Raw genomic sequence first — 16612 nt, 5'->3', positions numbered from 1 at the left:
GGGCTTGTGGATCCCCACACCTCATCCCACAGGCTAAGAAACAGCTTTGTGAGAGGCTAATTCACCAGAGAGGCTTAGGGAAGATTAGGAAGGAGTCTTGAGTTCAAAGCTGCCTGGAGACGACGGGGCCTTCTCATAATACCTACCCCCCTTTTACTTACACTCACTCACGCTCTCTCTCTCTCTAGTACTTTATCCTTGTCCAGTTGCTAATCTAAAATGAGTTTGTTCTGGTGGAGGGGAATCTCCCCCCACTATGCCATACCAGGGGCCTGGAATCCCCATCTGCTGGTTGTGATACTGCAATAGGAGCATATCAGGGCTTTTTCCTTGTCAACCCCCCAAGTTGTTCTTTCTGGTTATGCTCTGTATGCTTAGAAGCTAGAGAGAGGCACTAGCCGGACTGAATCTCAATTGTATGTAACTTTCTCCCTGGCTTTAATTATCCTTCACCTCCCATGTGACAAACCCAAAGGATCCCGTCAGAGGATGACAGGGCTGTGACAAGTTCGCCAGTTAGCTGGGGCAACCAAAAGCACGCTAAAATATTAGTGTTGCAGAAGTGAGCTGTCGGTGTGGCACACGTCTTCCCTCTCCAGGCAAGGAAGTGGAAGAGAGGGCTAGTTTCTTTGTTGAACTGAGTCAGATAAAAACTTCCTCAAAGCCTGAACCCAAATTGCAGTTCTTGGAGAGAGATGTAGGTGGCTTATGTTGGAAAGAAGATGGAGATGTGGGGGGAATAACTTTGGATTTTATGTGCTGAAAATCTTTGTGATCCAAACAAACTGTCCTATCAGCAAACACCATCCTTTGAAGGGATTTGCGTGATAGGATTTAATTCTGATTGTCCTACTGCCTTGGAACCATCTACATAAAGCATCTTTGGAGACGGGGCACAATTGTCGTCTAATCTCTGGGTATTAACACTGCAAATTAACCTTCGGGGCATGGTGAAAGATTCTAATGCTGAGAGAAATCAAGATGCTTGCTACTTTCCTCAATAAGTAAAGCAGACTTTGGCATGAAACGTCAAAGCTTGTGGCTGAACCTTTCAAACTTGGGTGCCTAAAGTTAGGCATCTAAATCTGTGTTTAGGTACCAAAATAAAAATGTCCTGAGTTTTCAGAGATGCTGAGCACCTGCACTGGGAATCATGGGTGCTCAGCACCTTTGAAAATCAGTGGACTTATTTGGGTGCTCTACTTCAAGTGCCTGCATCTGGGGGGAAAAAATGGTTTGTGATTCTGTAAGCTGTCTGGAGAAGAAACTGAAAGGGGAGGGGATGTTTGTTAGTTATGCTTAAGGACCTCCACTGCGATTGGGGCCCTGCTGTGCTAGGCACTGTACAAACACAGAAAATGACCATCCGTGTTCCAAAGAATTGACCTTGTTCCCTATTGTATAATCTCAAGTTTTCTGTAGTTCTCAATGATTTGAACAATGTGATTTTTACCCCTTCCCTGGGAGGTTATTCCATGTAAGGGGTAAAAGATCTCACTATTGGGAAGTTTTCTTGGTGTTCTGTCTAACTCTGGGCATCGAGTGCCCTTGACAGCTCTTAAGATCAGGCCCTGTGTAATCAACACCACATGCCCAACGGCATAGTGAATCGCCTAAGATGGGCAAAGGTCAGGCAGCTACATGGTGTGGTGGCAGCTCTTGAAGTGTTGGCACATTTGTTTCTTCAGCCACTTGTAATGAGCGTGTTTAAATATTTTTATGAAGCAACCTCTTCCTTAATGGATTTGATACTGAAGCTTCTACTCAGTACTGGGAAATATGTCACACTGACAGCCCTCTGACCATGGGACAGGTACAGTATAGGCAGCAGCACAGCAAGCTGCCTGCACGAGCGCATGGCTTATGTTTTTGTGATGCTGTCTCTAGAGACGAAAGGGGACTTCAGCATCTTGGTAGTTAGAGCCACCGAAGATACAGTATTTGTGACGTGGACACAATCCCCTGGGAGGTACTCGTTCCCATTACCTGAGCACATCCCCATCTTTAATGTATTTATCCTCATCACACCAGTGTGAGGTAGGGCAGGGCTATTATCCCTGTTGTACTGATGGGGAACTGAGGCACAAAGACACCAAGATATGTCTACACTGCAATAAAACACACACCGCTGGCCCGTGTCAGCTGACTTAGGCTCAGGCTGCAGGGCTGTAAAAATGCTGTGTAGACGTTTGGGTTGGAGCCTGGGACCCAGTGACAGGGAAGGTTCCCAAGCCTCAGACTCCAGCCCGAGTCAGCTGACATGGGCCAGCCACGGGTGTTCTGTTGCAGTGTAGACATACCTTAAAGGACTTACCCAAGGAAGTCTGTGGTGGAGCAGGGAATCAAACCTGGCTCTCCCGGGCTTGTGCCCCAACCTTCTCTATCATTAGCCTGAGCCTCCCCAACTCATTTCATAGAGGCCACCAAGGCTCCAGCAGATTACTCTGTCGCTGTCAGCCAGCACCCCTGAGAGACAAGGCCCCTGCTAACCGCATGGCCATGCAGAAGTCTGGTTTTCTATGTTGTGCTCTGGGCGCCGATCATTCAAAACATGTCACAGTTCTCACTGTATTTTTGTGCCCTGCTCCCCTCCACTTCCTTCGCTTCCTATTGATTGATTGTGTGAAGCAATCAATAGAACGTCCAGGCGATGCCTACCCAGAGCAGCCAGCCATCAGGGGTGTGTAATATTATTTTACAGATGGATCCCAGAGACAAAAAATGGCTAATCGGAGGCTGAACAATGTGCTTGTGTGTGGGTTTCACTGTAGACTATTAGCTTCTCCTACCAGGACCTTCCCACCCAGCCCCTCCACCAGATGTTGTTCCAGGCGACTGGGTTTGCCTGAAGCTTGTGTATTCATTTATATATATAGGTATTTAAAAAAAAGATTTAGCTCCTTACACACAAACTACAGTGACTAGTTTTCCCTCCGTGTGTGTCACATCGTGCCAGGCGGGTGTGTGAGAGAGGATGCCAACAATAATACGGCATGTGAATGGTCCCTCAGTGTTTTTGAGGAGGCACTGAAAGGGAGCGCTCTGCACTTGTTTAAGAGCATACACTATTCTCGGCATGGCTCCACTGCAAATTAAAACGGGGTAGTTATGCTTATCAGGAGCCTGGAATGTACCTTCCCCGACGCTTGAAATGTATCTGTGCATAGAGCTAAACCCCTGGGAAGAGGGAGAATTCAGCCTTTGCAATCAAAGCACTCCTGCCTTCAGAAATTCATAGGTGAGGGGAACTCTCACTGAACAGTGGCTTAAGGGTCCAGGGCTCCTGCCTGGGACTCATACTCCCTCCGAGTGCTGGCTCTCTACGTGATTTCAGGTGCAGAGCTCGATGTGCATTTGCCTTCCTCCTCTGGTTTGACTGGTGATCTTTCCCTCGACACCATCTTGTCCTTCCTCTGTCCCACAGACCTTGCTCCTTGCCTGTGAGCTGTGACCTGCCTTGTGCTGCGAGCGCTCGTGTAAATAAAAGCAGCTGGATGCAACCCAAGTGAACAAGCTGGGTGTGGAATTATGCCGAGGAAAGCCTAGTTTTCATGAGGCACAGGCCGCCTTCCTGTCCTCCAGGAAAGGACACCGATGACAACTTTCCTCAGCTCCTCCACGATGAGTTGGCTCAAGTAATACGAGTGATCTCTCTGGGTGCTACAGCCCTGGGCCACTTCAAGGACTTGTAGGCTGTTTGTAGTTTTTGGTCTCGTCCCCTGGCAGCAGGACCAAAGTGGGGCGGAAACTCAGATTTCTTGCCCCCCCCAGCGGTAGAAGAAGGGCAGTATGCATGTGCATACACACGTCTCCCAGGAGGGTGGGATGCAGTGAGCAAAGAGGAGGGTAAGAGGACCAGCAGGGGAAGACTGTCTTGTTTCTTTACTCCAGCTGAATAAGATGCCCAAGGCAATGACAGTATGGACTATATACAGCATAGGCAGCGTCAGGGCAAGCTTGCCTCTACTGCCCTGCCAATGCCTCTCGGTTCTGCTCCCAGCAAGGTGGGAGGCGAGGGTGGGGAGGCTGATTAGTGCCAGTTGCGGAGCTGCACTTGTGTGGGTCTAGCCACCTCTCATCTAGGATCCGAGATCCAACTGAGTTCACACAGGCCACCCCACTGCCAGTGGATGGCAGCTCGCTTTCAGGGCTCATCTACACGCAGGGGTTGCATTGGTTTCACTTAAATGAGTTTAAAAACAAAAATGTGGTTCAAGTGATGCAGAGCTTTCTGTGGACACTCTTTAATGGATTTCAGTGGTTCTGTTGGTCTCATTCGTGCATGTGAAGTTACCCAGCCAGGCCAACCTGATGTAAGGTTGCAGCTGACTGGGGAGAATCCGCTCCCTGAGTTGCACCAGTGTAACAGAATCTGTTTGAAAACCACACCTTAGCGAATGCGGTGCAACTTTGACTGTAGACGGGGCCCCTGTTGGTCTGCCTGCACTGGAATAAGACACCTGTGGCCCAGAGTCTCAGAACATGGGTCAGTTGAATTGGACTCACGGGGCTCTGGCTGCGAGGCTAAAAACTGCAGTGTGGACATTTGGGCTTGGGCTGGAGCCCGGGCTGAAAGAAACCTCCCCCCGCACTGGGTCTCAGAGCCCGAGTTCCACCCCGCAGCCCAAGTCAGCTGACCAGGGCGGAATGCGGCCATTGCCCGGGTCTTCGATTGCAGTGTAGACGTAACCTGTTGATGCCGACCTGGGCTGGAGGGCGAATGTGTCTGGATACAGAGCCAATGGCCTGAACCATCAGGGCTCGAGTCCGTTTGGATTTTGAGGTCTAGGGCTTGACAAGAGCTGGGAGAATGGCATTTGTGCACAGTAGTTAATAACCTGCTGAGCCACCGAGGGCAAAGTACCCAGCCCTTGGCTATTGGGTTGGTGGTGGAAGGGGTACCTGGCTTGGAGGTGTCTCTGTACAGATGATGCACGACTCACGCTTCATATAACTTTGTTACTGTGAGGTTTTTCATCAACTCTGTGGTGTGTCTAAAGCAAATCTTAGCCCTTAGCCCAGTGTGTCTTGGGGAGGAGATGGGGGGCGTCAGAGGGGAGGGGACGCATGGGGAGGCAAGGAGCTAGTTTGCTAATCCTCTCAGAGGAAGGCCAGGATTAAGACACTAGCTGGACTGTACACCAGATTTTGCCGTTGTTAGACCTTGTGGTGGAGTCTGGCTCGGCAGCTGTGTGGAGCAATAGGAAAATATTGAAATGACTGATTTTTGGCAGAGGAATGGGGGCCAGTTACAACATAAATGAATAAAAATAAACAAGCAGCAATAGAAATGCTGTAACTTCTTGCAGCACGATCCCAGAGGCCCACCGAAGGCTGTCGCCCTAGCAAGTTGCCAGCAGAGAGACTGTGGCTTTTAGCCAGTCACTGGGTGCAGTGCTATTTCCTTCAGCTTTTGTCTTGCAGTGCCTGCTGCATGGTGCACTAAACTTGTTTCCCTGTCTCTCTCCTAGTGATGTCGTTAAAGCTGTCAGCTTGGTGGGTGGGGATGGATCAGACCTAATGAGTGGAATGTAATGCGCTCACATAGACCTTGTGGTTCAGTGGATGGGGCATGAGATTCCCAGCCCTGCCACTAGCTCCCTGTGTGACCATAGGCATGTCACTGCTTTTTTCTGTGCCTCAGTTTTACTCTCTGTTAAATGGGATGCATGATACTGGCTTTCTCTTGCCAAGCGCTTTGAGAGCTTTGGAAGGACTGTGCAATATAATCCAGAGTAGTGGTGGCCTCTTGTGTGCCTTCCTTTTCTCCCCTGGCCAAAGTGCATTTCTCATCTGTGTCCGCACCTGCTTGTAAATATTAATGAACCAGGCAGTAGTTCCTGTGTCATTCCTCCAGTCAGTCCAGTGTTGTTCTGTAAGGACCCAACTTGATGATATGCCCAGCTTCTGCCCTGCAGCATGGCTATGATTCTGCAGAAAGGTGAATTTCTGTGGCCCAGTCTGATGTCTGGTTCGGGCAGGCATACAGACCAACCCATGTATAATTAGGTTGAAGGATTCCTGTTTATTCCCTCGCCCTCATCACACTAATCATTTTTCCAGCTGAAGGTTAGCTACAGCTCCCCAGCCAACAGTGGTAGCTCCATCGTGACATCAAATCCTCCGACCCAGAGCTGTAGCTGGACATCTCCGTAGCATTCCTAGTACCTGGAGACCTGCAAAAGGAGGGACAGGGCTGGCATCTTGGGCTCCAGTCCCCTCCACTGCATTGCAGTGCGTGTTGCCTCTGGGCTGGCGTGCGGTCTGGGCCCATGTGGATATAGGGCTCTAAATGGGGACTGTAAAATCCACAAATCAAGATGCTTTCTGAATGAATACATGCAGGTGGACTGTTTGTACTGGAGGCTGGTAAAAATCAGGGTCTGAAGAGAGAAGCATCTTTCTAAGGAGGAAGCAGGTGTCTTGGCCACAGCGATAACCTACCAAAGGCCCCTGGCCCTGCTTCCTTCTCTAGATAGGTAGTGAAGCCAGAGTGGGGCTAGCGGGGTTATATCCTCTCTCCCTCCTTCCCAGCTGCTGTGTGATCGAGTGCCAGTGAGGTCAGAGCTCAGCATAAAGGCTGTTCTACTTCTGATGACCTCTGATGTCTTCCCATCTTTTCCATAGGCTAGCAGGAACAACCTGGTAGGGGTCCATCTCCGGACAGACGCGGATGATGCCAGAGCTATGACAGGGGCTGCAGTCTTGGCACTGAGGGGCGATCCGTTATGGAACAGCTACAGAAGGAAGTACCTGAGGTCAAGAAGGAGGAAGAGGAAGAAGCAGTGATAGCAGTAGGGGAAGCCTCAGACCCAAGTGGAGGACCGGATAGTTCACTGCCTTCTAGCAGCTATACAGGTAAGTGGGAGGGGAACAGCTGGGTATCAAGCAGGGGCATCCAGTGAGCAGGGCATGCTGGCTTCACAGGGTGGAAACCATGTTTTCAATGGAGAATGCCTGCATAAAGAAACAAACCCCGCAGCATGCAGGTGGCCAGAGTGGTACAGCCCTGTCAGGAGTAAGTTGCACAGCGCCAGGCTTTCGGACGAGTGTGCTCGAGCTGAATGATGCTGAAAATGACCAGATGCTTGTGTAACTAGGAACAGAATTTCCAGGTTAAAGTAGGAGGAATCTCCCTTTGGCCTTGTCTCGAGTCGGGAAGGAATCTCCTGCCCCGTGGATAAGGATAAGGATATGAAGGAAGTGCTGGAGGAAGCTTGCCTCCCTCTGAAACATCAGCACTTGGCTCCTGCCAGATGTTCCCGGCGCTGGTCTGTTCCTACGTGCTGAGCAGCAGAGGGACTTGCATGTGAATGGAGTCTGGCTTGTTTTAATCTTTCTCTGAACTGATTCACTGGCAGCCAAGCTCCCGAAAGGTTTCATCGTTTCCTTAGAAAGAAGGTGATTCGCTCTGCTCTGCCGCTCACTGAGAGTCAGAAGATGAAAATTAAAGGGACCCCCAACTAATTTTAGGCCCAAAATTTAGCGGGTGGGGTTTAGTGGGAGGAAGGAAAGTCCGCTGTGAAGCGAGCATTTTGTTGTTGTTGCTTATATCTTTCGCCCAGCACAACAGCATCTTGCTAGTGCCTGAGAGCTGGGAATATGGAATTTACCAGTTCAGTTTCATTGTCCAGCCTGAATCCAGATGCCAAAAGGAAGACAACAACAGAAATGATTGACATGGTTACACTATGAAACCTGGTGTTTACCACCAATAACATGCAGAAGCCAGTAACCTGATCTAAAAAGCCGACTGTCCACGTGCATGCTGCCGCAGCCTAAAAACATGTTTGTTTCCTCTTTGTCTCCCTTTAGACCTGTCCCAGAGCTCTTCTCCATCCCTGTCAGACCAACTCCAGATGGGCTGTGAGGAGGCATCCCCTACAAGTCTGAATGTGGAATGCAGGGTCTGTGGGGACATAGCATCAGGATTTCACTATGGAGTGCATGCATGTGAGGGCTGCAAGGTACGCAGACAGGCCGTCCGCTGCAAAGGCACTGGGGCTGCTCTGTGGGCCCTTGTGTTACCCAGGAGAATTAAAACTGAAACCCACTGACGTCCTAATAGCATGGACTTCTGCTCTTGCACTTAACTCTGCAGCCAAGTGGGGCTGTGGTGTTAATGGATCATGAAACCTGTTCTGGGGGAGTGGGGGGACAGGCAGTAACAGAAAGGGCAGAGGCTCTGTCTTTGGAGAGGCAGCAACTGTCTGGGGGTCCTAAACTGTGTAAGAATTGAGCTCTGAACAATCCCAAGGACCACTGGGCTTGCTTTTCAAGAGGCTCCTTGGCTGATCTATGTCGCAGGTCAGCAGTGAGCATGTGTTCTTATCGCCCTGTGAGCTTTGGCCATAGCCTGAGCGTGGTTATAAAATTCCTTCCCTCGCAGCAGATGTTGGAGGGGCTGGTTAGCCAGCTCCTTGGTGTTGCCAAACATTCCTCAGGGCTAGGAAACGCTGGAGCAGACAGTGAGGGAGTGGAAAGTTGGAACTTGTTTGTTCATCTCTCCCTGCTGGCAGCATGTGGTATTGCAACAGCCTGGTTCCTCGACTTGTGTACAAAACATCAAGCGAGGCTTTCCCCAGCCCTCGGCAATCCCTTCTGCATCATCCCTCCTTGTCATAGAGGTTCTATTTGTTCCAGTGTTACCGAGTGAGAAGAGTTTGGCTGCCTCTCTGCTGTCCGTACCGCCTCCACGCCAAGTGTCAGAGCGGTGCTAAGCCTGGAGCACTGCAGGCTCTTTTTGCAGGCATCAACTGGCGCTGCTCCGAAACACTGTTAGTAATGCTGCTTTCTCTCTCCTTACTCCCTCCCTCTCTCCTGCCCGCAGGGTTTCTTCCGTCGGACGATCCGCATGAAGCTGGAATACGAGAAGTGTGAGCGGAACTGTAAAATCCAGAGGAAGAACCGGAACAAGTGCCAGTACTGCCGCTTCCAGAAATGCCTCTCGCTGGGCATGTCACACAACGGTGAGGCCTGCAGCCAGCCCCTGGTGTGGGTGGCGCTTCGGGGAGCTGGACTGGGAAGTCTGTACTCAACGTTTTCAGAAAGGAGTGGAGCACCCAATTGAGACTCCGCAAAGGGGCCTGATTTCAAGAAGCCAGGTGCCTGGCACTTTCTGACAATCGTTGCCCCTTTAAAATGCCTCACGCTGAGCTCTCAGCAGCCAGACGCACAGAACGCTGCCCAAGAACCAGCGGGCGAGGGGAAACTTAGGGGAAAAAAAACACCAAAGCAAGCCCTTGGCTCTCACAGAAAGGTCCATGGGACACAAAGGGTTAGATCCTTGTTTGCCTCAGCGATGCTGGATATACTGGAAAGGCTGTGGGTGGGTGTAAGTACTTTCCCGCCATATTTTCTATCTCGATCTTGAGGGGTCGGGGGAGGCCAGTTCAGGCCTTGGGGCAAATCAGAGCAGCTTCAAGGTTGCACACGCGTAGTATGCACACCATGTCAGGGGGAGCCCTCACCTTTACACCACCCAGGGATTCTCCTGTGTATAGGGACTCCCCAATGGACTCTGTAAACATTCTCTGGAGCGGCACAAACGGAACAGTGCGGAGGCCAGGATTTTGTTTCGAGTTGACTCCGAGCAGAGAGGACTTTTATGTGAAGGACTGCACGCAATGCACTTTATGCTAAGGGCTGAATTGTCTCTGGATTCAGGCCTGTGTAGCTCTGAGAGTCTAGTGTGTTCCAAACTCAGTGCTTGGCCTCAGCTTTCCCCTTGGTCTCATTCGTCCGTAGCAGCCTGGGCCGTGGTTTGAGTGCTGATCTCTTGCAGTATTGGCACTGAGCCAAGCCGATAACCTCTTATTACGGCTTGTTTCTGGGATGTGTAGTGTGCATAGGAACGGACAGTTTCCATTCCTTCCTGTGTATCGGGCTGACCCAGCAGGAAGCAACAGAACAGATGATTCTTGTGCTTTTATCCAAAACACAATAGCTTAAAGCCTGGCAGTCTTTTTACTGAACTAAGAGCGGCGCCTGTCCAAAGAGTAGGTCTCTGTCTCTTGAGAGTCCAAATTAACGTAATGTAGAGCTCGCAGTGTAGATCTAAACTGAGTCTTCACTGGACCTTGTGGTGATCATGACTATTCCAGTAAACAACACTGGTGCACCAAGGCAGCGCTTAGGCTGGAGGAGTCCCAGCTGTGCCCCATGGTGTTGTGCTGATTCAGTCACACTGATGGCTTTAAACCAGGAGTTCCCATAGGAGCAGGGGTTCCTCCTGTGCAGAGGGCTTACTGCCAGGAGCTGGTGTCACTGAGGCCAGTGCAGATGTGTATCCCCTCTCAGGAGCATCTCTGACCCCTTGTGGTTTCTCCTGGGACTTCTTGATCATGCCCACTTTGTTATGTGACAGCAATTCGTTTTGGTCGCATGCCAGAAGCAGAGAAGAGGAAGCTTGTAGCAGGTCTGACGGCGAGCGAGATCAGCTGCCAGAACCGGCAGGTGGCCGACCTGAAAGCTTTCTCCAAGCACATCTACGACGCCTACCTGAAAAACTTCAACATGACCAAAAAGAAGGCAAGAGGCATCCTCACCGGGAAGACCAGCAGCACCCCGGTGAGTGCTCCTCCCAGGTGGGCAAACCAGAGGGCTAGTAACAGCGCTGGGTGCTAGCCTTTATTTCTAGTTCAGGATGGGGGGGTGTTGTCAGCGCGTCACAGGATCAGGCCTAAAGATACCCACCTGCATTGCTGGTACCTTGATTAACACCGGTTATTTCACCCACAGCAGCTACTAGACATCAGGTATATATTTGGGCTGCCACCTCCCCTGCTGATCAGACATGGCCAGAAATGCAACCCTGAGCTCTCCCTAATGTCTGAACAGCCACAGAGAGCGCACAGGCCCTGAGGGCTGTACTGTAGCGAACCTAAGCAGAATGCAGCTCTGTTGTCACTGGCTGTCAGAGGATACAGCTAGGGGTGTGGTATATATTTAAATGTGCCCGTCTGTAGCTCTGGCAGAAAATTCCAGCTGTATTTTTAAATTCGTGCAGTGTATAAATGGGGCCAGCGCCCAGAACGAATGACCCTCCCTATCCAGCCAAGCCTCTCCTGCTGTTCATGCCTATCCACACAGCATTCTCCTACACCCCCGGAAAAAGCCATTTGTCATGGTAAGGGCCACAGGCCCATTGTAGTGGGGAGGTGCTTCAGCCTGCTTGCAGCTGTACCCATTTTAAGATCCTTATTACTCAGAGAAAGGGGATTTTCAAGTAAGCTCAGATAAATTCTCCTAATGTCCTTGGCCTGTGCTTACCGAATCCAGTGCCGGCCATAGCCAACCGTGTCTCCTCCAAACCTGGGTGCTTAGAGTGAAGCCCATGATTAGTCACCCAAAAGAAAGTTCCCTGGTTGCACAGCATTTCTGAAAATCCAGGCACTTTCAGCTGCCTAAATATGGATTTAGGTGCTTAACTTCAGACACCCAGGTTTGAAAATTGGATTTAAATGTTGCTCTGCACAAATGCATCAGGTAGAACAAGCTGGACTGAGAGAGGGGGGGAATCTGCTCAATATCTTAGATGTGCAGACACAAATGCAAGGAGGATGGGGAATGAACAGGAAAAACTGGAAGTTTAAGTATATAGGCTAAATTATGATTTAAATGGCATCACAGAGACTTGGTGGGATAAATCTCATGGTGGGTATTCAGGAAGGACAGATGGGGGAAAAGGGAGGAGGCGTTGTATTATACATTAAGAATACATACACTTGTTCTGAAGTCCAGAGGCAGATCAATTGAAAGTCTCTGGGTGAAGATGAAAGTGGAAAAAACCAGGAGTGATGTGATGGTAGAGTCCTCTGTAAACCACCAAATCAGAAGGTGGATGAGGCATTTCTAGAACAAATAACATGAATATCAAAAACACAAGACCTCTTGGTAATGGTGGACTTTAACTGCTCAGACATCTGTTGGAAAAGTTATACAGCAAAACACAATACGTCTAATAAGATCTTGGAATATATTGGGGATAACTTTTTGTTTCAGAAGGTGAAGGAAGTAGCTAGGTGGACAACCATTTTAGACTTGATTCTGACTACCAGGGAGGAATTGTTTGTGAATCTGAAGGTAGAAGGCAATTTGGATGAAAATGATCGATTTCACAATTCTAAGGAAAAGGCGGAGTGAAAGCAGTGAAATAAGGATGGTGGACTTAAAAAAAAAAAAAGCTGACTTTAACGAACTCAGAACTGGTAGTTAAGGTCCCATGGGAAGAAAATCTAAGGAAAAAAGGAGCTCAGAACAGCTCTCCGTTTCTCACAGACCATATTAAAGGCACAACAGCAAACTATGCAAAAGTAGGCTAGGAAGAATAGCAAGAGGCCAGGGTGGCTCCATCAGGAGCTATTTAATTACGTGAAAACAAAAAGGAATCCTACAAAAAGTGGAAACGTGGATGAAATGCTTAGGAGTATAAAAGAATATCACAAGCATGAAAGACTAAGGCACAAGATGACTTTCACCTAGCAAGGATCATGAGAGCAGTAAGATGTTCTTTTGTTCCTAATGTATTTAGAGAAAGATGAAGGAAAGTGTAGGTCCTCCTCTTAGAGGGGAAGGAGAGCGAATAGTGGATGATATCAAGAAGGTTGAAGTGTTTAAAGATTATTTTGCTTGTCTTCATTAAAAAGGTAAGTTGTGACCAGATAACTTAACACAATTAATATTAACAAAGGGGAAGGAACACGAGCCAAAATAGGGAAAGAATAGGTTAAAGGATATTTGGATAAGTTACATGTATTCAAGTCAGCAGGGTCTGAAATTTACTCTATGGTACTTGAACTAGCTTGAAGCAATCTCAGAACTATTAACGATTATCTTTGAACTCATCAAGGATGGGTGAAGACTGGAGAAGGGCAACATAGTACCTATCTTTAAAAAGGGAACACAGGGGACCTGAGAACTATAGATCAGTCAGCCTAACTTTGATACCTGAAAAGATACTGGAACAAATCATGAAACAATCAGTTTGTAAGCACCTTGATGTTAATAGGGTTATAAGTAATAGCCAGCATAGATTTTTGTCAAGAACAAATTATGCCAAACCAACTAATTTCCTTCTTTGACAGGGTCACTGGCCTAGTGGAGGGGGGAAATCTGTAGATGGGAAATATCTTGATTTTAGTAAGGCTTTTGACACAATCCCATGTGACAGTCTCATTAAGGAACTAGAGAAATGTGGTCTAGATGAAATTACTATAAGGTGGGTTCACATCTGGCTGAAAGATTGTACTCAGAGTAGTTATCAGTGGTTAGTGGTCAAAGTGAGGCGACCTACCTAGACTGATACATTTTCAGATGTGTTAAGGGCTGTTATAGAGAGGAAAGGGATCTGTTGTTCTCCATGTCCACTGAAGGTTGGACAAACGGCAATCTGTTTAATCTGCAGTAGTGGAACTTCAGGTTAGATATTGGAAAACCTCTCCAACTCCAAGCATTGTTCAACTCTGGAGTAGGCTTTTCAGGGTGGCTGTGGAATCCCCGTCATTGGAGGTTTTTAAGAACAGGTTAACCAGTGATAAATTAATAATCACCACTGACTACATCAAGTCCATTTATCCTTTCACACGGGTGATTTTCAGCATGTCTGTTGCTGGCAATTGATTTCTTCAGGAGAATCTGACTTCTGGTGCCAAGGAGTTAATGACTTGCATATGCCCAAAAGAAATGTCTTTCTGAAATAGACTGTAACTGGCAGGAATGGTCCAGATACAGTTGGTCCTGCCTCAGCATAGGGGGCTGGACTCGGTGATCTCTCAACGTCCATCCCAGGCCCACATTTTTATGAGTCTATGAATTATTTGACATTGTTGATGGATTTTTTCATTACTTTTTCTTTTGGGGGGGGTGGGGGGTAGGGAGTTGTACTGAGGAAATGTCTTTCTGGATAGGTTCCCCAGCTTTGCTCATCAGGATGCAGTGCGGTTCACCGTGTGGAGGCCCCCAATTTAGAAGTGCTTTGCCGTTCAGAGATGTAGTTATATCCCTGCACCAGCATTCTCCACCATGAAACCAGCTTAGTAATTCACCCTCTTCTCCCTTCCCCGCTGACTTGATTCACGTACAGCGCCATGCTCCCACCGTTCAAGGTTCCTGATGCTCTGCAAAGGTTGGCTTGGAGTCGTGGAGCTGACCAGCATCTCCAACAGCCACGGCTTAAAAGTAACCTAGGCAGATGAGTGATAGTTCTCTTCAGCTTCACGAAATGCTGCAATCCTTCTCTCTCACTTGCAGTTCAGCAGTTTTCTGGGTGCAGCATAGAATGCAAACGTGCCAGCTGGAAGTTAACCAGCTTGCCACAGCAGTCAACAGATGTGCTATTACTGCCTCTGCCCTGGTGACTGTCTTACTGCACTCAGCCTTGCTGCTGATGAAATAGGAGCAGAGGTGGCCAGCTTCAGGACCAGAAATAGAGGCCCTGGTGCTTCCAGGCTTCTTGCTAGTAGCACACGCCCTTCACTGCTCTGTAGTGCTTCTGGGCTGGATTTACAGGGCGTAGCTGCTGACTCCGTGCAGTCAGGAGGCCCGGAGCTGCAGCTGCCTGCACATGCAAGAGAAGGTTGGGGAGACACAAGGAGGGTTTTGAATGATCTTCCACACCAGAGATAGGTAAAAGTGCAGTCACTCAGTACAGCCCTATTGCAGAAATCCTGACTGTTAGCTTCTCTTTCATGCAGCCGTTTGTGATCCATGACATAGACACGCTGTGGCAGGCAGAAAAGGGGCTGGTCTGGAAGCAGCTTGTCAACGGGATCCCCCCGTACAAGGAGATTGGGGTCCACGTCTTCTACCGCTGCCAGTGCACCACAGTGGAGACAGTGCGGGAACTCACCGAGTTCGCCAAGAGCATTCCCAGCTTCCTCGGGCTCTACCTGAATGACCAGGTGACTCTGCTGAAGTATGGGGTGCATGAGGCCATCTTCGCCATGCTGGCCTCCATCATGAACAAGGACGGGCTTCTGGTGGCCAGCGGGAATGGGTTTGTGACGCGCGAGTTCCTGCGCAGCCTGCGCAAGCCCTTCAACGAGATCATGGAGCCCAAGTTCGAGTTTGCCGTGAAGTTCAACTCCCTGGAGCTGGATGACAGTGACCTATCTCTCTTCGTAGCTGCCATTATCCTGTGTGGAGGTGAACTGGGGCCTCTCCGCCATGCATGTGTTACAAAGGCTGGGGATGGGGTGTGGCTGTATGGGTTGAGGGGAGTTGGTCTGAGGTCATTCCTTCTGGGGAACGGGATCAGTGCGCTACAGAGTGGGTGTTCTGTTTCCTGGGGCTATGGGCCACTGGGGGGAGAACAACATAAACCTGAAACTGAAGCCTTCCAGTGACTCCCAAGATTTGTGCATTCCCTGGCATTGATGCACAGTTGGGCCATAACAAACACCGGCTACTGACAGGGAAGGTGGGGGGTGGAGACCCATCCACCAAAAGTCCAGTGAAGGGAGTTGCCTGAACACAGGGCTAGGGACCAAGAACTTGTGACTCACTGCGTGACCTGGGGCACGGTGCTCAGAAGCACCTGTCTGTTTCCCGAGGGTAGCACTCAGCAGGGGAGCTGTGTGGATGGACGGATGGTCAGATAGCGCTCTAAGCGGTGTTAATTCTCTCCCTGCAGATCGCCCTGGCCTGATGGACGTGAAGCAGGTGGAGGGGATACAGGACAGCATCCTCCGGGCCCTTGAGTTCCACCTGCAGGCCAACCACCCGGACGCTCAGTACCTCTTCCCTAAGCTGCTCCAGAAGATGGCTGACCTGCGGCAGTTGGTGACAGAGCACACGCAGCTGGTGCAGAAGATCAAAAAGACGGAGATGGAGACGTCGCTGCACCCGCTCCTGCAGGAAATCTACAAGGACATGTACTGAGGAGCTTTTCTATCCAACAGATTAAAGCCATGGATCCCCAGCAAAACACTTTGTATTGTGACTGACAAACGCCCCCAGGTCTTCCATTTCTTCTACTTGGAACTATTTTCTATATGATCTCTACGTATGGTACGTAGGCCTACTTGTCATGAGACTTCGTGGCTACTGTGTGCTAAGTCAGGGCTTCCGTTAACACGCACGTATGAACCTAAAAGGCAAAACATAAGCTAGGTTTCCATTGCTACCGCCCAGCTGTCAAGCCGCTCCCTTCTGCCTCCCAAGCAGCCACTGTGTTTACACGCATTGCAGAGAAGGTGAGAATTACTGCACCAGCGGAACAACAAGGGTATGGTCTGATGTAATGAGACCAGACAGTACCTGATCCAGGAACAGCACTTAGATCCTGTGTCAATTTGTTTTGTATTGCACACTGAAGACCCTTATTCCTGAGCCGTAAAACCTGGAACACATCTCTCCCTGCGTATCCCTCTCCCATAGAAAAGCCAGACTGTTTGTTAAAGGGTACTGATGCTTCACTGGGGAAGAGACCCTGGATCAGTCCCCTGGGTGCGCAAGACAGGCCTGCCTTCCTCAAGAGATGTGCGTTCTCCTCTGCTTTCCAAATCACTGCTGTGGGTTGTAACATGGAATTCTGTTCCTGACCCCATACTGGGGCTGAGCTGGTCCTTCTTAGCCCCGAAATTTCAAAGGGAAGGCTGCTTTTCTTGCCCCC

General features: G+C 49.4%; 1 protein-coding gene across 4 annotated transcripts in view; it reads left to right on the top strand.

The window, feature by feature from the left end:
• The window catches only part of PPARD (peroxisome proliferator activated receptor delta), a 31013-nt gene extending 14497 nt beyond the window's left edge, over positions 1-16516 (top strand). For 3 of the 4 annotated variants that reach the window (XM_067531472.1, XM_067531469.1, XM_067531470.1), the window contains 6 exons: positions 6628-6858; positions 7816-7967; positions 8831-8969; positions 10367-10569; positions 14694-15144; positions 15632-16516. In XM_067531472.1, the coding sequence (XP_067387573.1) occupies positions 6729-6858; positions 7816-7967; positions 8831-8969; positions 10367-10569; positions 14694-15144; positions 15632-15879 (1323 nt within the window). In that variant the 5' untranslated portion in view covers positions 6628-6728 and the 3' untranslated portion in view covers positions 15880-16516. The remainder of the gene's footprint in view (positions 1-6627; positions 6859-7815; positions 7968-8830; positions 8970-10366; positions 10570-14693; positions 15145-15631) is intronic. The other variant, XM_067531473.1, reaches the window with a different exon arrangement.
• Positions 16517-16612: the final 96 nt, after the last annotated feature.

This window comes from Emydura macquarii, unplaced genomic scaffold, assembly GCF_026122565.2.
Source record: "Emydura macquarii macquarii isolate MOO-44397 ecotype Brisbane River unplaced genomic scaffold, CSIRO-AGI_Emac_v2 contig_3220, whole genome shotgun sequence".
NCBI classification, from domain to species: Eukaryota; Metazoa; Chordata; order Testudines; family Chelidae; genus Emydura; species Emydura macquarii.
This window is presented reverse-complemented; position numbering and strand designations above follow the sequence as displayed.